Source organism: Sciurus vulgaris, assembly GCF_902686455.1.
Source record: "Sciurus vulgaris genome assembly, chromosome: 2".
NCBI lineage: Eukaryota > Metazoa > Chordata > Mammalia > Rodentia > Sciuridae > Sciurus > Sciurus vulgaris.
Window position 1 is genome coordinate 99,717,813 of NC_136462.1, and position 20,653 is coordinate 99,738,465.

At 35.2% G+C, this 20,653-nt stretch overlaps 1 protein-coding gene and 1 pseudogene across 8 annotated transcripts in view; one reads left to right on the plus strand and one right to left on the minus strand.

Annotated features, from left to right (window-relative positions):
- DMXL2 (Dmx like 2) overlaps positions 1 to 20,653 on the minus strand; it is a 178,885-nt gene that overhangs the window by 21,294 nt on the left and 136,938 nt on the right. For 5 of the 7 annotated variants that reach the window (XM_079129866.1, XM_079129867.1, XM_079129864.1 and 2 more), the window contains 4 exons: positions 20,401 to 20,592; positions 18,787 to 18,863; positions 17,156 to 17,286; positions 4,416 to 4,664 (listed from right to left, as the gene is read on the minus strand). In XM_079129866.1, coding sequence (XP_078985992.1) covers positions 4,416 to 4,664; positions 17,156 to 17,286; positions 18,787 to 18,863; positions 20,401 to 20,592 — 649 coding nt within the window. The remainder of the gene's footprint in view (positions 1 to 4,415; positions 4,665 to 17,155; positions 17,287 to 18,786; positions 18,864 to 20,400; positions 20,593 to 20,653) is intronic. The other 2 variants (XM_079129868.1, XM_079129865.1) reach the window with 1 other exon arrangement.
- On the plus strand, positions 21 to 1,644 carry LOC306655498 (large ribosomal subunit protein uL6-like; annotated as a pseudogene). The gene has a single exon. The product of its transcript is annotated as a large ribosomal subunit protein uL6-like (transcript).

Sequence of the window (20,653 nt, forward strand, 5' to 3'; positions counted from 1 at the left end):
CTGAATAAAGATGTTTTTAAAAAAAATCAGCATTTGTTAAACATCATTAATCCATACAGTTAACCTTTCTTTTCAACCCACTCTTGCCACGTTTTAGTCAAGATAAAATTACTTATATCTGCACTTCTAAATTGTTCTAGTTACTGCATCAGTTTTCCAGCAGTCATGGGAAAGTTGCAGATGAGTTTCTTCCATGGAGTAGCCTGTTAGCTACATAAAATAAAGATTAAAGTAATTCTCCATAAAATGGATTAAATAAGTGGTATATATTCAGTAAGTATTAGAGAGAAGGAATGATTATTTCTGCATACCTGGTTCAAGAAAGATTCAATGAATGTGTAGGATATAAAGCATGTCTTTAAGAGAAAGGAAGAAGCTGGGCATGGTGGCGCATGCCTATAATCCCAGTTGCTCAGTAGGCTGAGGTAGGAGGACAGTGAGTTCAAAGCCAGACTCAGCAAAAGCAAGGCACCAACCAGCTCAGTGAGACTCTATCTCTAAATAGAATACAAAATAGGGCTAGAGATGTGGCTCAGTGGCACACTGCCTCGGGTTCAATCCCTGGTACCACCAAAAAAAAAAGGAAGAAGAAAGAAAAGAAATGAATCACAGAATCCCCACAGGAAGAAGGGAAAAGACAACAGGAACAAATGACCAAAGGAGGTTTGAGTAAATGTCACTTGTGCTAGACAGAAGTCAGGAGGGGAGTAATTACAATTAAAGTCTAGACTTGGCTCTTTGCCGCATCTACTGTGAGAATGAAGACCATTCTCAGCAATCAGACTGTCGACATACCAGAAAATGTTGACATTACTTTGAAGGGACACACAGTTATTGTGAAGGGCCCAAGAGGAACCCTCCGGAAGGATTTCAATCATATCAATGTAGAACTCAGCCTCCTTGGAAATAAAAAGAAGAGGCTACGGGTTGACAAATGGTGGGGAAATAGGAAGGAATTGGCCACTGTTCACACGATCTGTAGTCACATACAGAACACAAGGGTGTTACACCGGGCTTTTGTTACAAGATGAGGTCTATGTACGTTCACTTCCCCATCACCGTTGTTATTTCAGGAGAATGGGTCTCTTGTTGAAATCCAAAATTTCTTGGGTGAAAAATATATCCGCAGGGTTTGTATGAGGAAAGGTGTTGCTTGTTCAGTGTCTCAAGCTCAGAAAGATGAATTATCCTTGAAGGAAATGATATTGAACTTGTTTCAAATTCAGATGCTTTAGTTCAGCAAGCCACAACAGTGAAAAACAAAGATATAAGAAAATTTTGGGATGGTATTTATGTTTCTGAAAAAGGAACAGTTCAGCAGGCTGATGAATAAGATCTAAGAGTTATCCAGCCACAGAAACACAGTCCTGGAGAGTCAATTTGATACTTTAGTGATGCAATAAAAGATCTCGACTGACTCTGGACTTAATCCTTTCCAACAGGTTGAATAAACTTTAGTGTCCTTTCAAAGGAACAGGAAAAAAAAAAAAAAAAGGAAGTCTAAACTTGGGCTACAGCCAGTCTATGGATCTGAAGTTAGGAACTTATAGGCAATTCTCACTGAACGTTTTTAACCTAGTCCACGGTGAGGTCTGGTCTGTTTGATCAATTAGAGGGAAAGAGGGAAGAAGATGGCTTAAGAAGGGCCTGCAATGTTCATAGCTGCTCAATTCACAATAGCCAGACTGTGGAACCAACCTAGATGCCCTTCAATTGATGAGTGGATAAAGAAACTGTGGTATATATATACAATGGAATATTACTCAGCCATAAAGAATGATAAAATTATGGCATTTGCAGGCAAATGGATGAAATTGGAGAATATCATGCTAAGTGAGATAAGCCAATCTCAAAAAGCCAAAGGACGAATGATATCACTAATAAGTGGAGGATGACACATAATGGGGGGGGAGGGAAGGGTTAGTGTTAGGGTTAGAGTTAGGGTTAGGGAGGGGGGCAAGTATGGAGGAAGGAACTACTGTATAGAGGGTAAAGAGGGATGGGAGGGGTGGGGGGAAGGGAAAAAATAACAGAATGAATCAAACAACATTACTCTATGTAAATTTATGATTACACAAATGGTATGCCTTTACGCCATGTACAGAGAAACAACATGTATCCCATTTGTTTACAATAAAAAAAAACTAAATAAATAAATACATTTACATGCACATAAAAAAAAAAAAAAAAAAAAAAAAAAGAAGGGCCTGACTAGTATGGTAGGTTGTTAAACCTAGAGGGAGGGCTGGATATAAGGAATACATTTTAAAAATGTATCAGAAGGATTTAGGAACTAATTGGATATGGGAGGGTCAGAAAGAAGAACAAATCCATCAGCTATAACTTCAAATAAATCCAGAACATGACCACTTTTCACTCTGCCTGTGACTATGTCTTTTTAAAAATCTTTACTTTAGGTGTAACTTACATAGATAAAATGACCACTTTAAAAAAGTCTACTATTCAGTAGAATTCAGTATATTTACAATAGTACTCAACTACCACCTCTATCTAGTTTCAAAGCATGTCATTACCCCAAATGGAAACCCTACACCTACTAAGCAATCAATCAATCCATCAGTTTGTTTTCTGTCTCTATGGATTTATCTATTCTGCATACTTCTTATAAATGAAGTCATTTAATATGTGACCTTCGTATCTGGTTTCTTTCACTTAACATAATATTTTCAAGGTTCAAGTACCATGTAGCATGAATCCATACTCTGCTCCCTTTTGTAGCTAACACTTCACCATATGTGTATATCACATTTTGTTTATCCATTCATCCTTTAAGATAACCCACAGTTATCTTTTAAGTGAACTATTACAACAGGCTCCCCATGCAGGTATGCTACTTTCATTATTGTGGCAGTTTATTCTCCATAATGTAAGCTAGAATGGTTCTTTTGAAAACCTAAATCAGATTGTGTCATTCCTCTGCTTAAAACTTTCTAGTAGCTTCCTATTTCCTTAGAGCACTAAAGTCTTCATCATGATCCACAAAATGCTGAACGACACTGCCCTGCTTCCCTAGCCTCATCTCCTCAGTACTCCCCCTGCTCCTGGTAGTCATTATGCCTCCTTGTAGTTCCTGAAAAAGGCCAAATTCAGTCCTACCTCAGGAGCTTTCTGCTTACTGTTCCATCTGTCTGGAATATTCTGATCCCAGATAACTGCATGGTGTGATTTCAGACCTCTCTAGGCCTCTGCTGAAAATGCTGTCTCAACAGAAACATGTCTTTTGACCACCCTAAACTGGTCCCATCACCATTCTCTTTGCACTTACTCTGCTTCATTTTTATCATGGTTCTTATCATACCTGAAGTTAATTTGTTTGTTGTGTGTCTCCCTCTACTAGATGTAAGCTTCATGAGAGTGAGTGCTTTGTCTTTTCTTCTTCACTCCCCTATCTCTAAAGCCTAGAACCTGTATGCCTGGCATACAGCAAATATGAAGTGAATAAGTGAACACAAACATGGGATGCATTCTTGGAGGTTTTAAGCATGAATGATCTTGCTGGGTAGAATAACCACAAACAAAAAATAAAAAATTCAGGAAGAGAAAGAAGTAATTTTGGGGGAAAATGTTTAAATTTAAAGTGGACTATAATTAGGAAGAAAGATATCTACATATAAGGAGGCGGAAGCAATGGGAGTTGGCTTGATCACTTCACTTTCATTAACTTACACAGAACCTATGTGTAAGTTAAGGACAGAGTTTGAAATGAGAATCATTTAAACTCTGCCACTGTAATATAATCATTTCTAGGGATGAATTAAGACGGTTTCCATGTTTCAGCACTAAGATAAAAAAGTATCAGTCTGTATCTCACCCTATCCTACCATCTTAAAAAAGTAGGATGGAAACATATTTGCCCATAGGGGAAACATATCCACACATACACACACAAAGAAAACTGGAATTTAAAAGGCCCTGTGCATGACTGGAACAGGTACCTTATACATCACCATAAACATTATTCAATCTGAAGTCAACTGCTGATAAACTCTGAAAAATGCTGAAGATTTGTTTAAATCTAAGAACTATACTTTTTTCATAACCTCATTCCTTAACATTATCTTCTCACTTATCTTTCTACTAGTTATTACCCTCTTCAAACATGCCCTGCTTTATATCAACCTCAGAAATTTTTCTTCTATAAAAATAAAATTAAGCATAAGGCCCTGGGTTCAATCCCCAGCATCGCAAAATATAAATAAATAAATAAAAATTAAATTAAATTAAAAGTTATCTTTATTCTAACATGGGTTTAGTTATTAACTACCATAAAAAAGATGACTATTCTTTAAACTCACTGATTTTCAGGGTAAAATTTCTTAAAACAAAATATCTTCTAATATTGGAAATTATTTACATTGATCATACATACAGTATTGGTATAAAACTTATCTTACCTGAAATACTTTCTGATTGTCTTCGAGGTTTCACAACAAGTTTCACACCCCCTCCAAAAACAGCAGCCCACATTCGGTTGTTTAATGGGTGGGCTGCGAGCCGAAACAGTTCATTGGAAGAATTTGTGGCAAGAGCATGTATCAATAAACTTAAGTAAACAGCAACAACAGCTTCACACAACAAAACATTCAATTTTGGCTGGTCTTCATCTTGGGCTGAACTCAAAAGACTAATAAGCGAGCTCACACCTGTAAAAGTATAGATTATCACATGAAGTATATCAGCAGAAAGCACCAGGAAGAAAAAAATCCAATTTGCAATATAGCCAAAATTATAATATATATTCTATAAAATAAATAATTCAGTAATTTGAACAACAAAATAAATGATGGGAATGAATTATAGCCTATACAATAAAATGAGAATCTACTAGTCTATACTGATATAATGAGTGAATTACAAAATAAAAAGGGGAAAGGAGAAAGATCTTCTTTACAGAATTTTAAGTAATAAACAGAAGGATGACAGAATTAGAAAAGCACCATCTAGTCACCCCACAGTAATATCTGATTTGGACAGGAATCATAACTGGATGCTAAAATGTGATATTTTACACAGTAACTCTTCAAAAGATAGTGATTAATTACAAAGGAAAAAATAATAACTTTTTAAAAGAGAACCCATAAGTGATCAAAGTTAATAGCACAAGTAATGAGAATAACTGACATCATGTGCCCCTTGATACTTTGTACTAAGAAGAGAACATCTTTTTTGTGGTTCCGCTGACAAAAATACATAATCTGAATCTAATGTTAAGAAGAAAAATCAAAAAAGCCCAAATTGAGGGATATTCTAAAAAATATCCAGTACTCTTTGAAAGTGTCAGAGTCATTCAACATTCAAGGAGACCAATGAGACATTACAGCTGAATATTAAACAGGGAAGAAAAAGGAGTGGGACGACTGGTGAACTTTTAAAAAGGTTTATAGGTTAGACATTGAATCAATGTTAAAATGTTAAATTTGTTAACTGTTCTGTAGTTATAGAAGAGCATGTCTATTTTTAAAGAAAACACACTGAAATATTTAGATACAAAAGGATATACTGTCTGTAACTTAATACCAAATATTTCAGAAAGATAATGCCCTTAGAGACACACATACATAAAATGAATAAGCGAACTTTAGATAAAGCAAAGATAATAAAATGTTAGTAACTGGGGAATCTGCATGAAGGTATACAAAATTCTTCATACTCTTTTTGCAACTTTTTTATACATCTGAAATTATTTCAAAATAAGTATTTAAAACAAAATCAACATATTTCTAGAAACCTATGCTTAAATTAATTTTAAATGTATGAGGTACTGAAGAGAGTGGAGAAGGTTTGAAATAACTGATGTGGAGAATGAGAAAGAGCTAACCAGAAAAAGGGAAGGAATGACAGACAGCACAACATACCTAGCATAGAACAGTCACTCCTGTTCTTGAAAATAATTGTATTTTCTCTGGCATATCTGAAAGTATGTCTGTGATACTACTATAACTCTAATACAGAATTTATAAGGATAAAGGAGCTGATGTTGTTCACTCTTATGAAGGATGGTAAATTCCTGCTTTTTATGCTGGTCAACACAACTGGGTTTTTGAAGCCTTAAGTTTCTGAGTCTTCAGATAATGTTACAGTATCTAAGCATTCCTAATCCATAGCGGGAAAACATCATCAAAAAACAAACCAAAAAAACATTCACCAAATCTACAAAGAGCAACAATCAGGAAACTAGCTAGTAGCTTTTTAATAAGCTGAGACACAAGATGGTGGACTAGAAGCACCCAGCACTCGCCTGCTTCTCAGTGAGGTAGAACCAAAACAACATGTTGAAGTGGGTGGCTGTGGGAGGGTGCTGGAATTCAACAGTAGAGGGACAGAAACCCAGTGAAACCCAGAGATTTTGGCTAATAGAACAGTACTAGAAATAGAGCACCCCAGCACTGCTGGCATGGCAGCAAGACCAATAGAGGAGAAGTATCCCCTTGGCAGGGGTACAAGTTAAAGAGAGTTCCAGTGAACTCTATGAGAGCAGAATCTGGCATCTTGTAGACATCTGAGAACAGGGATCTGCACAGCAAGCTGGCTTGGAGGAGTCATCTGAATTCCCCAATGAATTCTCACAGAGTTGTAAGCACAGTCATCTTGAGAAAGGCCCTATTGACCAAGCTTACCACTCTAGGGGTCAGACATCCCTGCATCATACCATCTCCAGGAACTCACAGCTGTTCTCCAGCACTAGTCAGCACTGACTGCCTGTTAAGACAGTTCAAGGCAGGGGAGAGACTCTGAAACAAATCCCCTGAGATTTCATGCAGAAAAAAAAATCAGAAGGTGCTTCTCTTTAAAATCAGTGTTCAGGAAACCTGTCATCATTCTCTGGGGGAGTGAACAGTCCTGAGTGATTTGATTTTGCATGGGAACAGAATCTGAGGGCACCAGAATCTAGAGTGGCAGATCACTCGGCCTCTCTTCCCTCACCTACTCTCCCACCATCGCACAGATCTTCACAGCTCCATTGCCTCTTCCTGCCCTTAAAGGCATTTGTAGACATAATGGAGTACCAATGTGTGTCCCATCCTTGAAGCATGCAGCCCAAAAAGCTCCAGAAAAAATGACTACAAGATTCACATTCCATGCTAGTTCATTCCAGCATGGAAATCAGCTGAGAAGAATACCAACCAGCCACCAATCTCTCCCACTAGTTATGTGGAAAGCACAACAGAAAGAACCAAGGGTAAATAACTCAGCCTTTACTCTGTCTACTGGATGCACAGTCTAAGAAGACCTGAGAGAAGCTCTGTTGGCAGAAGTTGTGATCATCTGCCTCTGCTCCTCATTCAAGCACTTTGGCAAGGAGAAAATTTTTATTTATATGATGTCTAAAAATATGAAAAAACAAAATAATATAAATCTCTATATATGTGTATATATTTACATTTGTGTACACACAGTTTGCTAATTTTCTAAATTTTTCTTTTCTCCCTTTTATTTTTTTCCCTTCTTCTCTTGCTTTCTTTTATTAGCTTTATTTTGTTCTTTTATTGCTGCTTCTTTATTTTCTAAGTTCTTTTTTTTTCCCCATGGTACCAGAGATTGAATCCCAGGGTGCTTAACCTGAACTATATCCCATCCCTTTTAATTTTTTGAGACAGGGTCTCATTAAGTTGTTTAGGGCCCCCTAAATTGCTGAGGCTGGTTTTGAACTTGTAATCCTGTTTCAGTCTCCCAAGTTGCTGGGATTACAGGCATGCACCACATCCAGCTTATTTTCTAAGTTTTTAAGGTTTTTGTTTTTATTTTACTCTATATTTCCCCCTTTTTCTGTTGCTGAGGCTGTTGTTGAAATCTTTTAGACTTTTTTTTTTTTTTCTTAGCACTGAGGATCAAATTCAGGATCTCATGTGCATTGGGTGGGTGCTCTGCCACTGATCCACTGAGCTACACTCAGGCAAGCTGAGAAGACATACACCTCACTCCAGCCACAACCAAGTCCTGCTTAAACCTTGGAAAATACTTCAGCTTGAAAAATGTGCAGTGGGGACAAAAGCCCCAGCCAGGGACCCATATCCGAGGGGGGTGTCATATCTTGTTCCTGAATAGTCACCCCACGGTAACAGCAGAGAGGAATAATACAACTACTGTGGACATCACACTTTTGAGGGTCCTCAGCATGGGTCACCTTCATACCCTGTCAGACTGCACATTGCAGGTAAAACAGGATATGAGCACCACAGAGGGGGAGTTGTGATTCTGGCCCCCACCAAAATACCAGGAAACACCAGGAACTGTACCAGTGGATCAAAGCTTCAGGACCCTAACAATTGGAGCAACCAGTATCAGAATTGCTTTTAAGTAACAGAGCTATTATCAACAGTGCCCATGGAAACGTCCTTCACCTGACAAGGGAATCCAATCCCATCATAGAAGTAACCACAGAGTGAACCCCACATATTCTGCTGTCTACACCATACTTGTCTGAACTACCAGAGGAATCCTACTTATGAGAAATACTGAGAAAGTGAGTCCCTAGATACCAATATGATATACATTGTCAAAACACACTAATCACAGTCAAAGAAGTCACAGGAAGATTACACGATGAACTTCGATTGGAAATAAACTCAACACTGTACTACAAACTGATACCCCAAGACATATCATCAAGACAGTCACTGACCAAGAAGGCCCCTACATAAAAATGGAAGAGATATCCATCCCAACAGATATCCATATCTCAACACAGAAATGTAAGAATATGAAAAAATGGGAATAATACAACATCTCCTAAACTTCTTAATTCACTTGTAACATATTCCAAGGGTATCAAAATAAATGAAATGCCTGATAAATAATTCAAAATAATGTTTTTTTAAAAGGTCAAAGAATACCAAGAGAATACACATTAACAGTTGAATGAATTAAGAAAGACAATTCAGGATATGAATCAGAAATACAGTAAAGTGAGATAGATTATGAAAGAGAACCAAATGAACACCTTAGAAATGAAAAGCCCGATAAGTCAGACAAAAAGTTCAGTTGAAAGCCTCAACAATAAACTAGATTCAACAGAACAAAGGATATCAGAACTTGAAGACAAGTCTGCCAAAATACTATATTCAGACAGCCATAAAAAAAGAAAAAATTAAAGACATACAAGATCTCTGCAACACCATTAAAAGATCAAATATATGCATAGTTGGCATACCTGAATGAGAAGAGTTATAAGCTGAGGGCATAAAAAACCTATTCAACAAAATTGTAACAGAAAATTTCCCAAATTTTGGGAAAGACAGGGACATTTAGGTATAGGAGGCTTATAACACACCAAATAGACAAGACCAGAGGAGAGCCTCTTCATGACATATTATAGCTAAATTGCTAAAAGTACAAGACAAAGGAAAAATTTAAAAATCTGCAGGAGAAAAGCACCATCACATTTACAGACAAACTCACTAGATTAACAGCAAAATTTAAGAAAAAACTCCAAACACCAGGACATCATGAAATGATGTATTTCAAGTCCTGAAAGAAAAGTAAGTACTCACAGGATTACTGTACCCAGCAAGGTTATGCTTTAGAAGAGAACTAGAAATAAAGGCCTTGTAAGATATGCATTAACTAAGGGAACTCATGACTACTAGCCCAGCATTACAGAAGATGCATACAGGAATCCTACACCTAGAAGAGGAAGAATGATAAAATTATGACAGCATGTGAAAGAATAAATCCCACTAAAAGATTAGATACACAAAAGAGAAATAGAAAAGAATCAAACACTGTCAAAGAGTAAACATTAAACTTTTAAGATAGGTACAAGAGGAAGAAATATACTTTTTTTTTTTTTTTTTAGGAAAAGAAAAACCAACAAAATGTCAGGAGAAAGTACATACCTTACAATAATAATCCTGAATGTAAATGGTCCTAATGCTCCAATTAAAAGACACAGACTGGCTAAATGGATTAAAAAACAATACCCAACAATCTGATGCATATAAGAAGCTCACCTCATTTGCAAAGACACACAAAGACTTAAGTGAAAGAATGGAAAATGATGTTCCAAGCAAATAGAATCCAAAAACAAACAGGAGTAGCTATACTTATATCCAACAAAATAGACTTTTAAGACAAAATCAGCTAGAAGAGACAAGGTCAATATATATTGATCAAGGGAATAATACATTAAGTAGATATAATAAGTATATATGAACCAAATGTTGGAGCACCCAGTTTTATAAAACAAACACTACTAGACATAAAAGGAAGAAAGCCCTTATTGCAATAATAGTAGGTGATTTCAACACCCCATTTGTACCAATAGATAGATCACCATACACTAAAATTAATAGACACATTAAAGTTAAATTATACTACAGATCAGATATACTTAACAAACATCTACAGAAGACACATTCTTTACATCAGCACATAGTACTTTTTCTAAAATAGATCATAAATTAGACCACAAAGTCTTAACAAATTTTTAAGAATTAAATAATTTCTTACATCTTATCTGATCAAAATGGGATAAAATCAATAGGAAGAGAAAATTCAGAAATGATACAAACAAATGGATACTGAACAATACACTAAATGATCAATGAGTCACGAATAAGTCAAAGGGAAAACTGAAAAGTTTTCACAAACCAAATGAAAATGGAAAATATATCTATGGGATACAGCAAAAGCAGTACTAAGAGGGAAGTCTATAGCATTAAGTGCCTACATCACCTACATAGAGGTTTCAAATAAATAACATGATAATGTAGCTCAAGATCTTAGAAAAACAAAAACAAACCCAAACCCCAAATCAGTGCAACAAAGAAGAAAAAGCAGAGCAGAAATAAAATAAAACAGAGACTAAAAGAACAGTAAAAGGATCAATAAAACCAAGAGCTAGCTCTTTGAAAAGATAAACAAAATTGAAAAACTTTTAGCTAACAAAAGACAGGACACGATAAAAAAAAAATAGGAGATAAAAACAGAGATATTATAACAGACACTACTCCAAAGGATCACAAGCAAATATTTTGAAAAGCTATGTGCCAATAAATTGGATCATTTAGAAGAAATAAACAAGTTTCCGACATATATGATCTACTAAAATTGAACCAAAAGGATATGAAAATCCTTTAGATCAGTAACAACTATGAAACTGAAGAAGTAATAAAATGTCTCCCAACAAAGAAAAGCCTATTACCAAATGGATTCACTCTTAAAGTTTATCATACTTTTAAAGAACTACTAACACTGATACTATTCATACTATTCAATACAATAGGGAAGAAGTCCTTCAAAACTACAGTATTACCCTGCTACCAAAACCTGGTAAGGACACAACAAAAGAGAACTATAGTCCAATATTTCTGATAAATATAAATGTAAAATTCTCAATGAAATACTTATAAACTGAGTTCAACAGCACATAAAAAGCTTATTCATAGGGGCTGGGGAGATAGCTCAGTTGGTAGAGTGCTTGCCTTGCAAGCATGAGGCCCTGGGTTTGATCCACAGTACCGCAAAAAAAAAAAAAAAAAAAAAAAAAAAAAAAAGCTCATTCACCATGATAAAGTTTATTTCATTCCAAGGATGCAATAATGGATCAATATATATATAAATCAATACATTTGTTACAGTACATAATAACTAAGACTCAAGGATTAAAAATCAAAAGATCATCTCAATAGATGTGTGTTTGGATATGGGGTGTCTCCTGAAAGTTCATGTATAAGACAATGCAAGAAGATTCAGAGGTGAGATTGTTAGATTTTGAGATGACAACCTGGTTGGTGGTTTATTCCACTGAACTGGGTAGAAAGTATAGGCAGGTAGGGTGTGGCTGAAGGAGGCTGGTTACTGGAGGTGTGCCTTTGGAATATATATTTTGTCCCAGGTTACTGGCTGTTATGTCCTGAGCTGCTTTGTTCTGCCACATCCTTCTGCCATACTATTCTGCCTCACCTTGTACCCAGAACTATAGAGTCTACTAACCATAGACTAAACTCTGAAACCATGGGCCAAAATAAACTCTTCCTCTTCCTAAGTTGTTCTTGTCAGTTATTTTGATAACAGTGATAAAAAAGACAACTAAAACAAATTGATATCATTGCTGTAAATAATGACTGTATGCTTCAGAAATCTTTAAAGCTGGTTTGCAGGAGGCAGAATTTTGAAAAGTTCAAAGTTAAAAGCTAAGAATGCTTTAGAATGTTATAAATGGAACTTAATGGGTGATTCTGATGGAAGCTCAGAAGATGCCAATAGGACTGTGGACAGTAAAGACTGAGTGCATAAGGTTTCAAAGGAGGAGGACTCTTGGAAACTGAACTAGAAGCTGTTCATGTTCTGTTCTGGCAAAGAAGTTGTCTATATATTGCCCGTGTCTTCAGACTTTTTGTAAGGCTAAATTTAAAGGTAATATACTAGTTAATCTGGTATTAGAAATTTTTTCTATGCCCCTATTTCTCCCTTGTGAAATGGAAATATTTACTCTTTGCCATTATAAATTGTATATTGTATATATGTAAATTGTTTTTAAATTTTGTAGGGACTCATTCTGAAAGTTTTCCCTGAGTCACAAGAGGAGACTTTGGACTTACACTTTTGGACAATGCTAAAACTGTCAAAGACTATGAGATTCTTGGAAATGGAATAAATGTACTTTACAATATAAGATGACATGAGCTTTGGGGGCCAGGGGCAGAATGTTATGGTTTGCATAAGTTGTATCTCATGTGTGAGAAAAATGTGTGAGACAATGTTCATGTATGAGATAACACAAGAACATTCAGAGGTGAAATGATCAAATTATAAGAGTTTTGACCTAATCAGTGGATTAATCCACTGATATCAATTAACTGAGTAGAAAGTATAGGCAGGTAGGGTATGGCTGGAGGAGGTAGGTCACTGGGGATGTGCCTTTTGGGTATATAGTTTGTCCCTGATGAGCAGAGTACTTTCTGCTTCTTGGTTGTTCTGTCCTGAGCTGCTCTGCTCCACTGTACTGAAGAAGACACTAGAAGGTGAGAAGACTTAGCATATTCATGGATTGGGAGAATTAATATAGTAAAAATGGTCATGCTATCTGAAGTAATATACAGAGTAAGTGCAATACCCAACAAAATACCAATGACACTCTTCACAAGACTAGAAAACAGTCCTAAAATTTTCACCGAAGCATTAAAGACCCCAAAGAGTCAAAGCAATCATGAGTTAAAAAGCAATGATGGAGGCATCACAATACCTGATTTCAAAACACACTATAGGGCCACAGTGAAAAAAAAAAAAAAGCATCATACCAGCATAAAAGCAGATTGGTAGACCAATGGAATCAAATAAAGGAGCCAAATATAAATCCACACATCTTCGACCAACTGATTATTGACAAAGGTGCCAAAAAACTGAATATCCACATGTAGAAGATTGAAATTAGACTACTGTCTCTCATCTTATACAAAAGTCAACTCAAAATGGATAGAAGGACTTAATATAAGATATGAAACTTCGAGACTAGTAAGAGAAACACTGTAAGTATACTGGCACAGGCAATAATTTCCAGGACAGGACTTGACAAACAGGACTACATCAAATTAAAAAGTTTCGGTGCAGTGAAGGAAACAATGAACAGAACGAAGAGACAACCTACCGAATAAGAAAAAGCATTTACCAGAAAATATTTATTCATCTGACAAAGGACTAATAGCCAGAATATATAAAGAACTCATAAACAACAAAAATAATCCAATCAAAAATAGGCAAATAATCTAAATGGAAAATTCTCAAGAGAAGTACAAATGGCTAATACATTTATGAAAATGAAAATCAAAACTACCCTAAGATTTCATCTCACCCCAATTAGAATGGCGATTATCAAGAACACAAGCAACAATAGGTGTTGGCGAGGATGTGGGGAAAAAGGTACACTCATACATTGCTGGTGGGGTTGCAAATTAGTGCAGCCACTCTGGAAAGCAGTATGGAGATTCCTTAGAAAGCTTGGAATGGAACCACCATTTGACCCAGCTATCCCACTCCTTGGCCTATACCCAAAGGACTTAAAATCAGCATACTACAGAGATACAGCCACATCAATGTTCATTGCTGCTCAATTCACCATAGCCAGATTGTGGAACTAACCTAGATGCCCTTCAGTTGATGAATGGATAAAGAAACTGTGGCATATATATACAATGGCATATTACTCTGCCATGAAGAATGATAAAATTATGGCATTTGCAGGCAAATGGATGAAATTGGAGAATATCATGCTAAGTGAGATAAACCAATCTCAAAAAACTAAAGGACAAATGATCTCGCTGATAAGCGGATGAGGACATATAATGGGGGGTGGGAGGGGTTAGCATTAGGGTTAGGGTTAGGTTTAGGGTTAGGGATAAGGAGGGTGGTGAGAATGGAGGAAGGAAGGACTATATAGAGGGAAAAGAGGGGTGGGAGGGGTGGGGGGAAGGAAAAAAAATAACAGAATGAATCAAACAACATTACCCTATGTAAATTTATGATTACACAAATGTATGCCTTGACTCCATGTACAAACAGAGAAACACATGTATCCCATTTGTTTACAGTAATAAAAAAAATAAATAAATAAAAACAGTGTCTTAAAAAAAAAAAAGTTCTATATCCTTGAGCCATCAAGGAAAGCAAATCAAACTACTGAGATTCAATCTTAGTCTGATTACAATAGCTATTATAAAAAAAAAAGATGATAATAATGGCTGGTAAGGAAGTGGAGAAAGGGAAAACCTTATATACTGTTAATAAGAATGTGAATTAGTATAGCCACTATGGAAAAATAGTACAGAGGTTCCTTAAAACACTAAAAATAACTATCACATGATCTAGCTTTACCACTCCTGGGCACATATCTGAAGAAAATGAAGTCAAATTACAAAAGAGACACCAGCATAGCCATGTTTATTGTGCTACTATTTACAATAGACAAGATAAGGAATCAGCCTAGGTGCCCCACCAACAGATGAGTGGATAAAGAAAATACAGTATAGCCAGGCATGGTGGTACATGCTGGAATCCCAGCAACTCACCAGGCTGAAGCAGGATTCCAAGCTAGAGGCCAGCCTTGGAGATTTAGCAAGATCTTGTGTTATAATTTAAAAAATGGCCAATGGTATAGAACTAAGACACAGAGACAAACACACTATTTATTTAAATAAATAACTATTTATTTCATACCAGACAAAGGCACCAAAAACATACACTGGAGAAAAGAGAGCCTATTCAATACATGGTGCTGGGAAAATTGGAAATCTGTAACAAAATGAAATTAAACCCCTATCTCTCACCCTATACAAAACTCAACTAAGAGAGGATGAAAGACTTAGGCACTGGAACAGAGACCATGTATCAAATAGAAGAAAAAGTAGGCCCAAATCTTCATCATGTCAGCTTAGGACGTGACTTCCTTAACAAGATTCCTAAAGCGCAAGAAGTAAAATCAAGAATCAATAAATGGGATGAATTCAAACTAAAAAGCTTCTCAGCAAAGGAAACAATAACATGAAGAGAGAGCCTACAGAATCGGAGAAAATCTTTACCAAATGCACCTCAGATACAACATTAATCTCCAGAAATCATAAAGAACTCAGAAGACTTAACAAAAAACAAACAACAACAAAAACCCAATCAATAAATGAGCTAAGGAACTGGACACTTCACAGAAGAAGAAATATAACTGGTCAATAAACACATAAAATGTTCAACATTAGCAATTAGAGGAATGCAAATCAAAACTACTCTAAGATTTCATCTCATTCTAGTCAGTCTGGCAATTATCAATACAAACAATAAATGTTGGTGAGGATGTGGGGAAAGAGGTGCACTCATACATTGCTGGTAGGAGTGCAAAGTGGTGCAATCATGATGGAAAGCAGGATGAAGATTCCTCAGAAAACTTGGAATGGAACCACCATTTGACCCAGCCATCCCATTTCTCAGTTTATATCCATAGGACTTAAAATCAGCATATTACAGTGATGCAATGTAATGTAATTTATAGTAGCTCAACTCTCAACAGCTAAAACTATGGAACCAACCTAGGTGCCCTTCAACAGATGAATGGATAAAGAAAATGTGGTATAGATATACAATAGGATAAAACTCAGCCTTAAAGAAAAATGAAATTATGGCATTTGCCAGTAAATAGATGCAGCTGGAGAATATCATGCTAAGCAAAATAAGACAATCCCAAAAAACCAAAGGCCCAAACGTTTTCTCTGATATGTGGATGATAACTCACAATAAGGCGAGGAGGGGTGGGTGGCTAGGGAAGAATAGAGTTACTTTAGATAAAGGGGAGTGAAGGGACAGGAGGGAGTATGGGGGTAAGAAGGATAGTAGAATGAAACAGATATTATTACCTTATGTACATATATAGCTGCATGACCAATATGATTCTACATGTACAAATCAGAAAAATGAGAAATTATATTCCATTTATGTATGATATATCGAAGTGCATAAGTGTATTCTACTGTCATGTATAACTAGTTAGAACAAATTTTAAAATTTTAAAAATAAATAAATAAAATTTAAAAAACAAAAAGGACTGGCTGGGCACAGTGACATGCACCCATAATCCCAGCAACTTGGAAGGCTGAGATAGGATGAACACAAGTTCGCGGCTAGCCTCAATAATTTAGTGAGATACCTTCTCAAAATAAAACAAGGGCTGGGGATGGAGCACAGTGGTAGAGCACCCCGAGTTTAATCCCCAGTACCCACATCCCACAACGCACACACAAAAACTATGGGGTGCGTTCACATACACACACACACTCACTGCAGTATTTTTTAGCCGTAGAGAAGGATGAAATAAGGACATCTGCAAGAAAATAAACTGAACTTGAAGACATCATGTTAAGTGAAGTAAGGCAGAGGGAAAAACAAGTATTATGTTTTCTCTCATATCAAAACACAGACCTGAAAGTAGAGGAAAAATTAGGTACTGGGAAGGAGGACCAGAAAGGAAAAGGAAAGAGGGGAGAGAGAATATGATCAATATATAATATATACACATATGGAAATGTTAGTGAAACTCAATTTCTATAATCAACCAATTAATAGACATAAAGAATTAGAATTAAAAAGCAAAAAGGAAATTACAAAATTGATTTCAAAAAATAAAAATCAGACAAAAAACACTTAAAATTCTCACCAGGCCACTGAGCAGGAGACGAGTTTGGTGTTGCATGTTCTTCAATGCTTTCTGTCCTCAGTCTTCGACGATCACTTAAAAGAAGTCCTTGATAAGCCATTCCTGTAAACTGATTTCCTTCTGTTTGACTGCTAAAAAATAGGGTTAGTTATTTATCAACCTTAGAGAGGTAATAAGAAATTATACTATATACAAATATTCTATTTTAGAAGATTTTTTTTTAAAAAAAGCAAAAGTTCCTCTAACTGAATTCACTGTTCTAATGAGAATTTATTTTAGTTCTTGAAATTAGTTACAAATGTTTATTGACAGTTTTTTAAAACATCAATTTTTACTAATTAGAACAAATAGGACATTGGGAAGAGGACATTTACTCTTTTAAATTCTTTTCTAGAATCCACCTAATATTTTGAGATCTTTTCAAATTATTTGCACTCATTTTTAAGTGTGAGGTAAGCAGACTACTATTGGTTTAGATACAGTAGACAGAAAGTTCCGGGGTACTAGTTTGTTGGATTTCTTAGCACTACAAAGTTGTGCAAGCTTAACCCTGAATTTAAAAATATGAGCTAAACTCTAGAGAACTGTAGTTTTAGAAATATCTAAACATAAACAAAAGTCCCTAAGTAATTAATTTCCTCTTCATAATGGCTCTTTTTGTGAAACTGGAATAAATACAAAAGCAGAAACTAAAGTAGACCTAAGCACTGGAAAGTACACATTTGAAAACAATGTAATTGAATTCTTTTTTGTTGCCATTTTAACCAGTGACTGATATCAAACAAGTTATCAATGATCATTTAGATGACCATGCCAACTAAACCAACTTTTTTTCCGTTTATTTACATTTCCAGATCTTTGGATTTTAATCTAGACATGGCCTAGTAAGAGTAAAATTAGAGCACAGGCAGTTTTGAAAGAGTAACTCCTTACTGATTATCAAATTTTCCCACAAAATGCAGCTAAATTTACAAGAAAAAGACTAGCCATTTTAATATAAATTTCATACTTATATTATTTTTTCTCTTTCTAATATACTCCATTTAAATTTGGATCATCCTTCCATGTGATTCGATTTCTTAGAACTGACATTGCTCTAATCATTAGAATGTGAATGTGAAGTATACACTAATGAAGGCCAGATAACATTAGAAAATTTCAAATCATTACTTGTACTTGATATCACTTCCAAAGACTTTTACATCATACATAAATGGGCAAATTTTACTTTAATAATTCAATTTTAGAAAAGTACTTTTTCGTTTTTCAAGGTTTTGTTTCTTCCAACTAAAAACCAGTTAAAAACACAAGCTAATCCAATATAAAAAGAATCATTCCTAAGAAAAAAATTAGAAAAAAATTCAGCATGAATTATTTTGAACAGTAATCTTTTCATTCTTGAAAACAAAAGGATGATAATGAAGATAATTTACATTTACTACTCGTCATTTTCTATATTTATCTATTGTTCCTGGGAGATAACTAAACAATTTTATTTCTGATTCTAGGTCAGTCATATTTGGGGATTTCTCAGTCCCTGGGAAACAGAACTCTAATAAAACTCTGGAATGGTTTAAAGTTTTTGCTGTATTAATACTATTTTGGGTGATTTTTTTTTTTTTTTTTTTTACCTGTAGCTATGACTGTCACATAATGCTTGGTAAATTGATGCAGAAAGTGATGCTGCTAGTGAATGAAGTGTGTGCACCTAAAACCAAAACAGCCACAATTACATTTTATACTAACATTTCTACATAACAGCAATATCTTAAAAATTAGAAAATACTCAGGAAACTAGCAATATTATAAGTAAGACCTGATCCTACATGAGACTACTAACTCCGCTTGAAAACTTCCAAATCTCACCCATCTTTATATACATGCCCATAACAAAGCTGACTAATTCAGACACGTCTTTATCAAATATTTACTTACTGTGAACCTGCCATCTACCAGGCCCTAAGCAAAGCATCAGCATTGATGTTACTGGGACTTGTCCTAGGCTACCAACAATTAGCTTAAATTGTAACAAGGTACAAAAATTTTCTTTAAAAAGGAGAAACAAGTACAGAATTTTCAGAGCTTTTCTTTAAGCTTGTCTTATAAATTTCCCCTGATAAAAATACTCAATCTTTAAAAAAAATGAAATGTTTAGTAAGTATATCAATCACTGTGTGAAATGGCTGAATCTGTAGAAACCAATCATTTATTTTAATATTCATAAGTAAAGAATAGTTTTAAGTTTAAAAATTCACCATATGATATAAAAACCACATTTGAAATGCCATATTTAATGAACATTTTTCAGACTCATAAAATCTTAAAATTTGAAGGGACTTTAGAAATTATTTCAGACTTTTTGAAATCCTTACCCAAATTTTTATGAACTGGAAATGTTTACGTGATACTTGTATGAATTTTATGACTTTTATATATGTCCACCTTCACCAAACAAATAATTTAAGTAATTCTTGCTAAAATATGGAAACAAATTAATTCACACTATGGATGAGAAGTCTAGTAGGTTGACGTGATCAGTGAAATCTTAGGTCCTTCAGAATAATGTACTAGCAGAGACCAAACAAACAAAAGAAAATAAAAATAGTGGGGATTTGAAACGTGCGTCAACCAGAGAAACTGAAGAGCACGGCACAAATATACTCAAGTTGACACACCGGACGTCTAACTCTCCAGATCCTGCCAAGCTCCCTAGTATTTCATGAAATGTAACCATTTTCAATTTTCTCAGTACAGGGTATTGGTTTAATTTGGAGTAGTAACTGCCAAAATTCTGATTGCTCCTAAGTATTACATAGCCTTCAATAAACACAATTACCAAGGAAACAGTAACAAGAATACTTTCTCTGGAACCATTTTGGATTAATTATGGTTCTCTTCAAGATATTCCTCAACTTATATTTTTACAGTATTTTGGCATGTAAACAAAGAGCCATAAATATTTCTAATTTTAATGATTTATTTAAGGGAATGTATGACCTAAAGGAATATTAAATAACAAAAAAAGCATGCCTGTCTTAAAGGAAGACAATAACTTTACAGAAATAAGAAAAATGCTTATTTTAATTTACATTCATTGGATAGTCCTCAAATAATTGGAAATGAAAAGGTAAGCACATAAGAACATGTGAGAATATTTTCTGTTAGTTCAAGTTGGAGGACATACAATTTTAACATTTTACCTTCTCAGTGTATATAATATCAAATGATTATAAACTTTACATTACCTTCACATCTTCAATATTGGGATGAGGCGGTGTTTTCATCTGAACAATAGTATAAAGTATATCATGGATGTGATTATTTAAGTACAATACAGGATTAGCTATGACTGTTTTTGTTGACGCAATACTTGCTGAAAGTAGAGGTAGGGTGGTAGGCAATGGTAGTGGAGACTGGAGCTGTTTTACTGTAGTTTCCTGCAAGTGAGAGTGAATTTTTCTTTTCAAAGTAGTTAGAACCAAGGGGAAAAAATAGCAG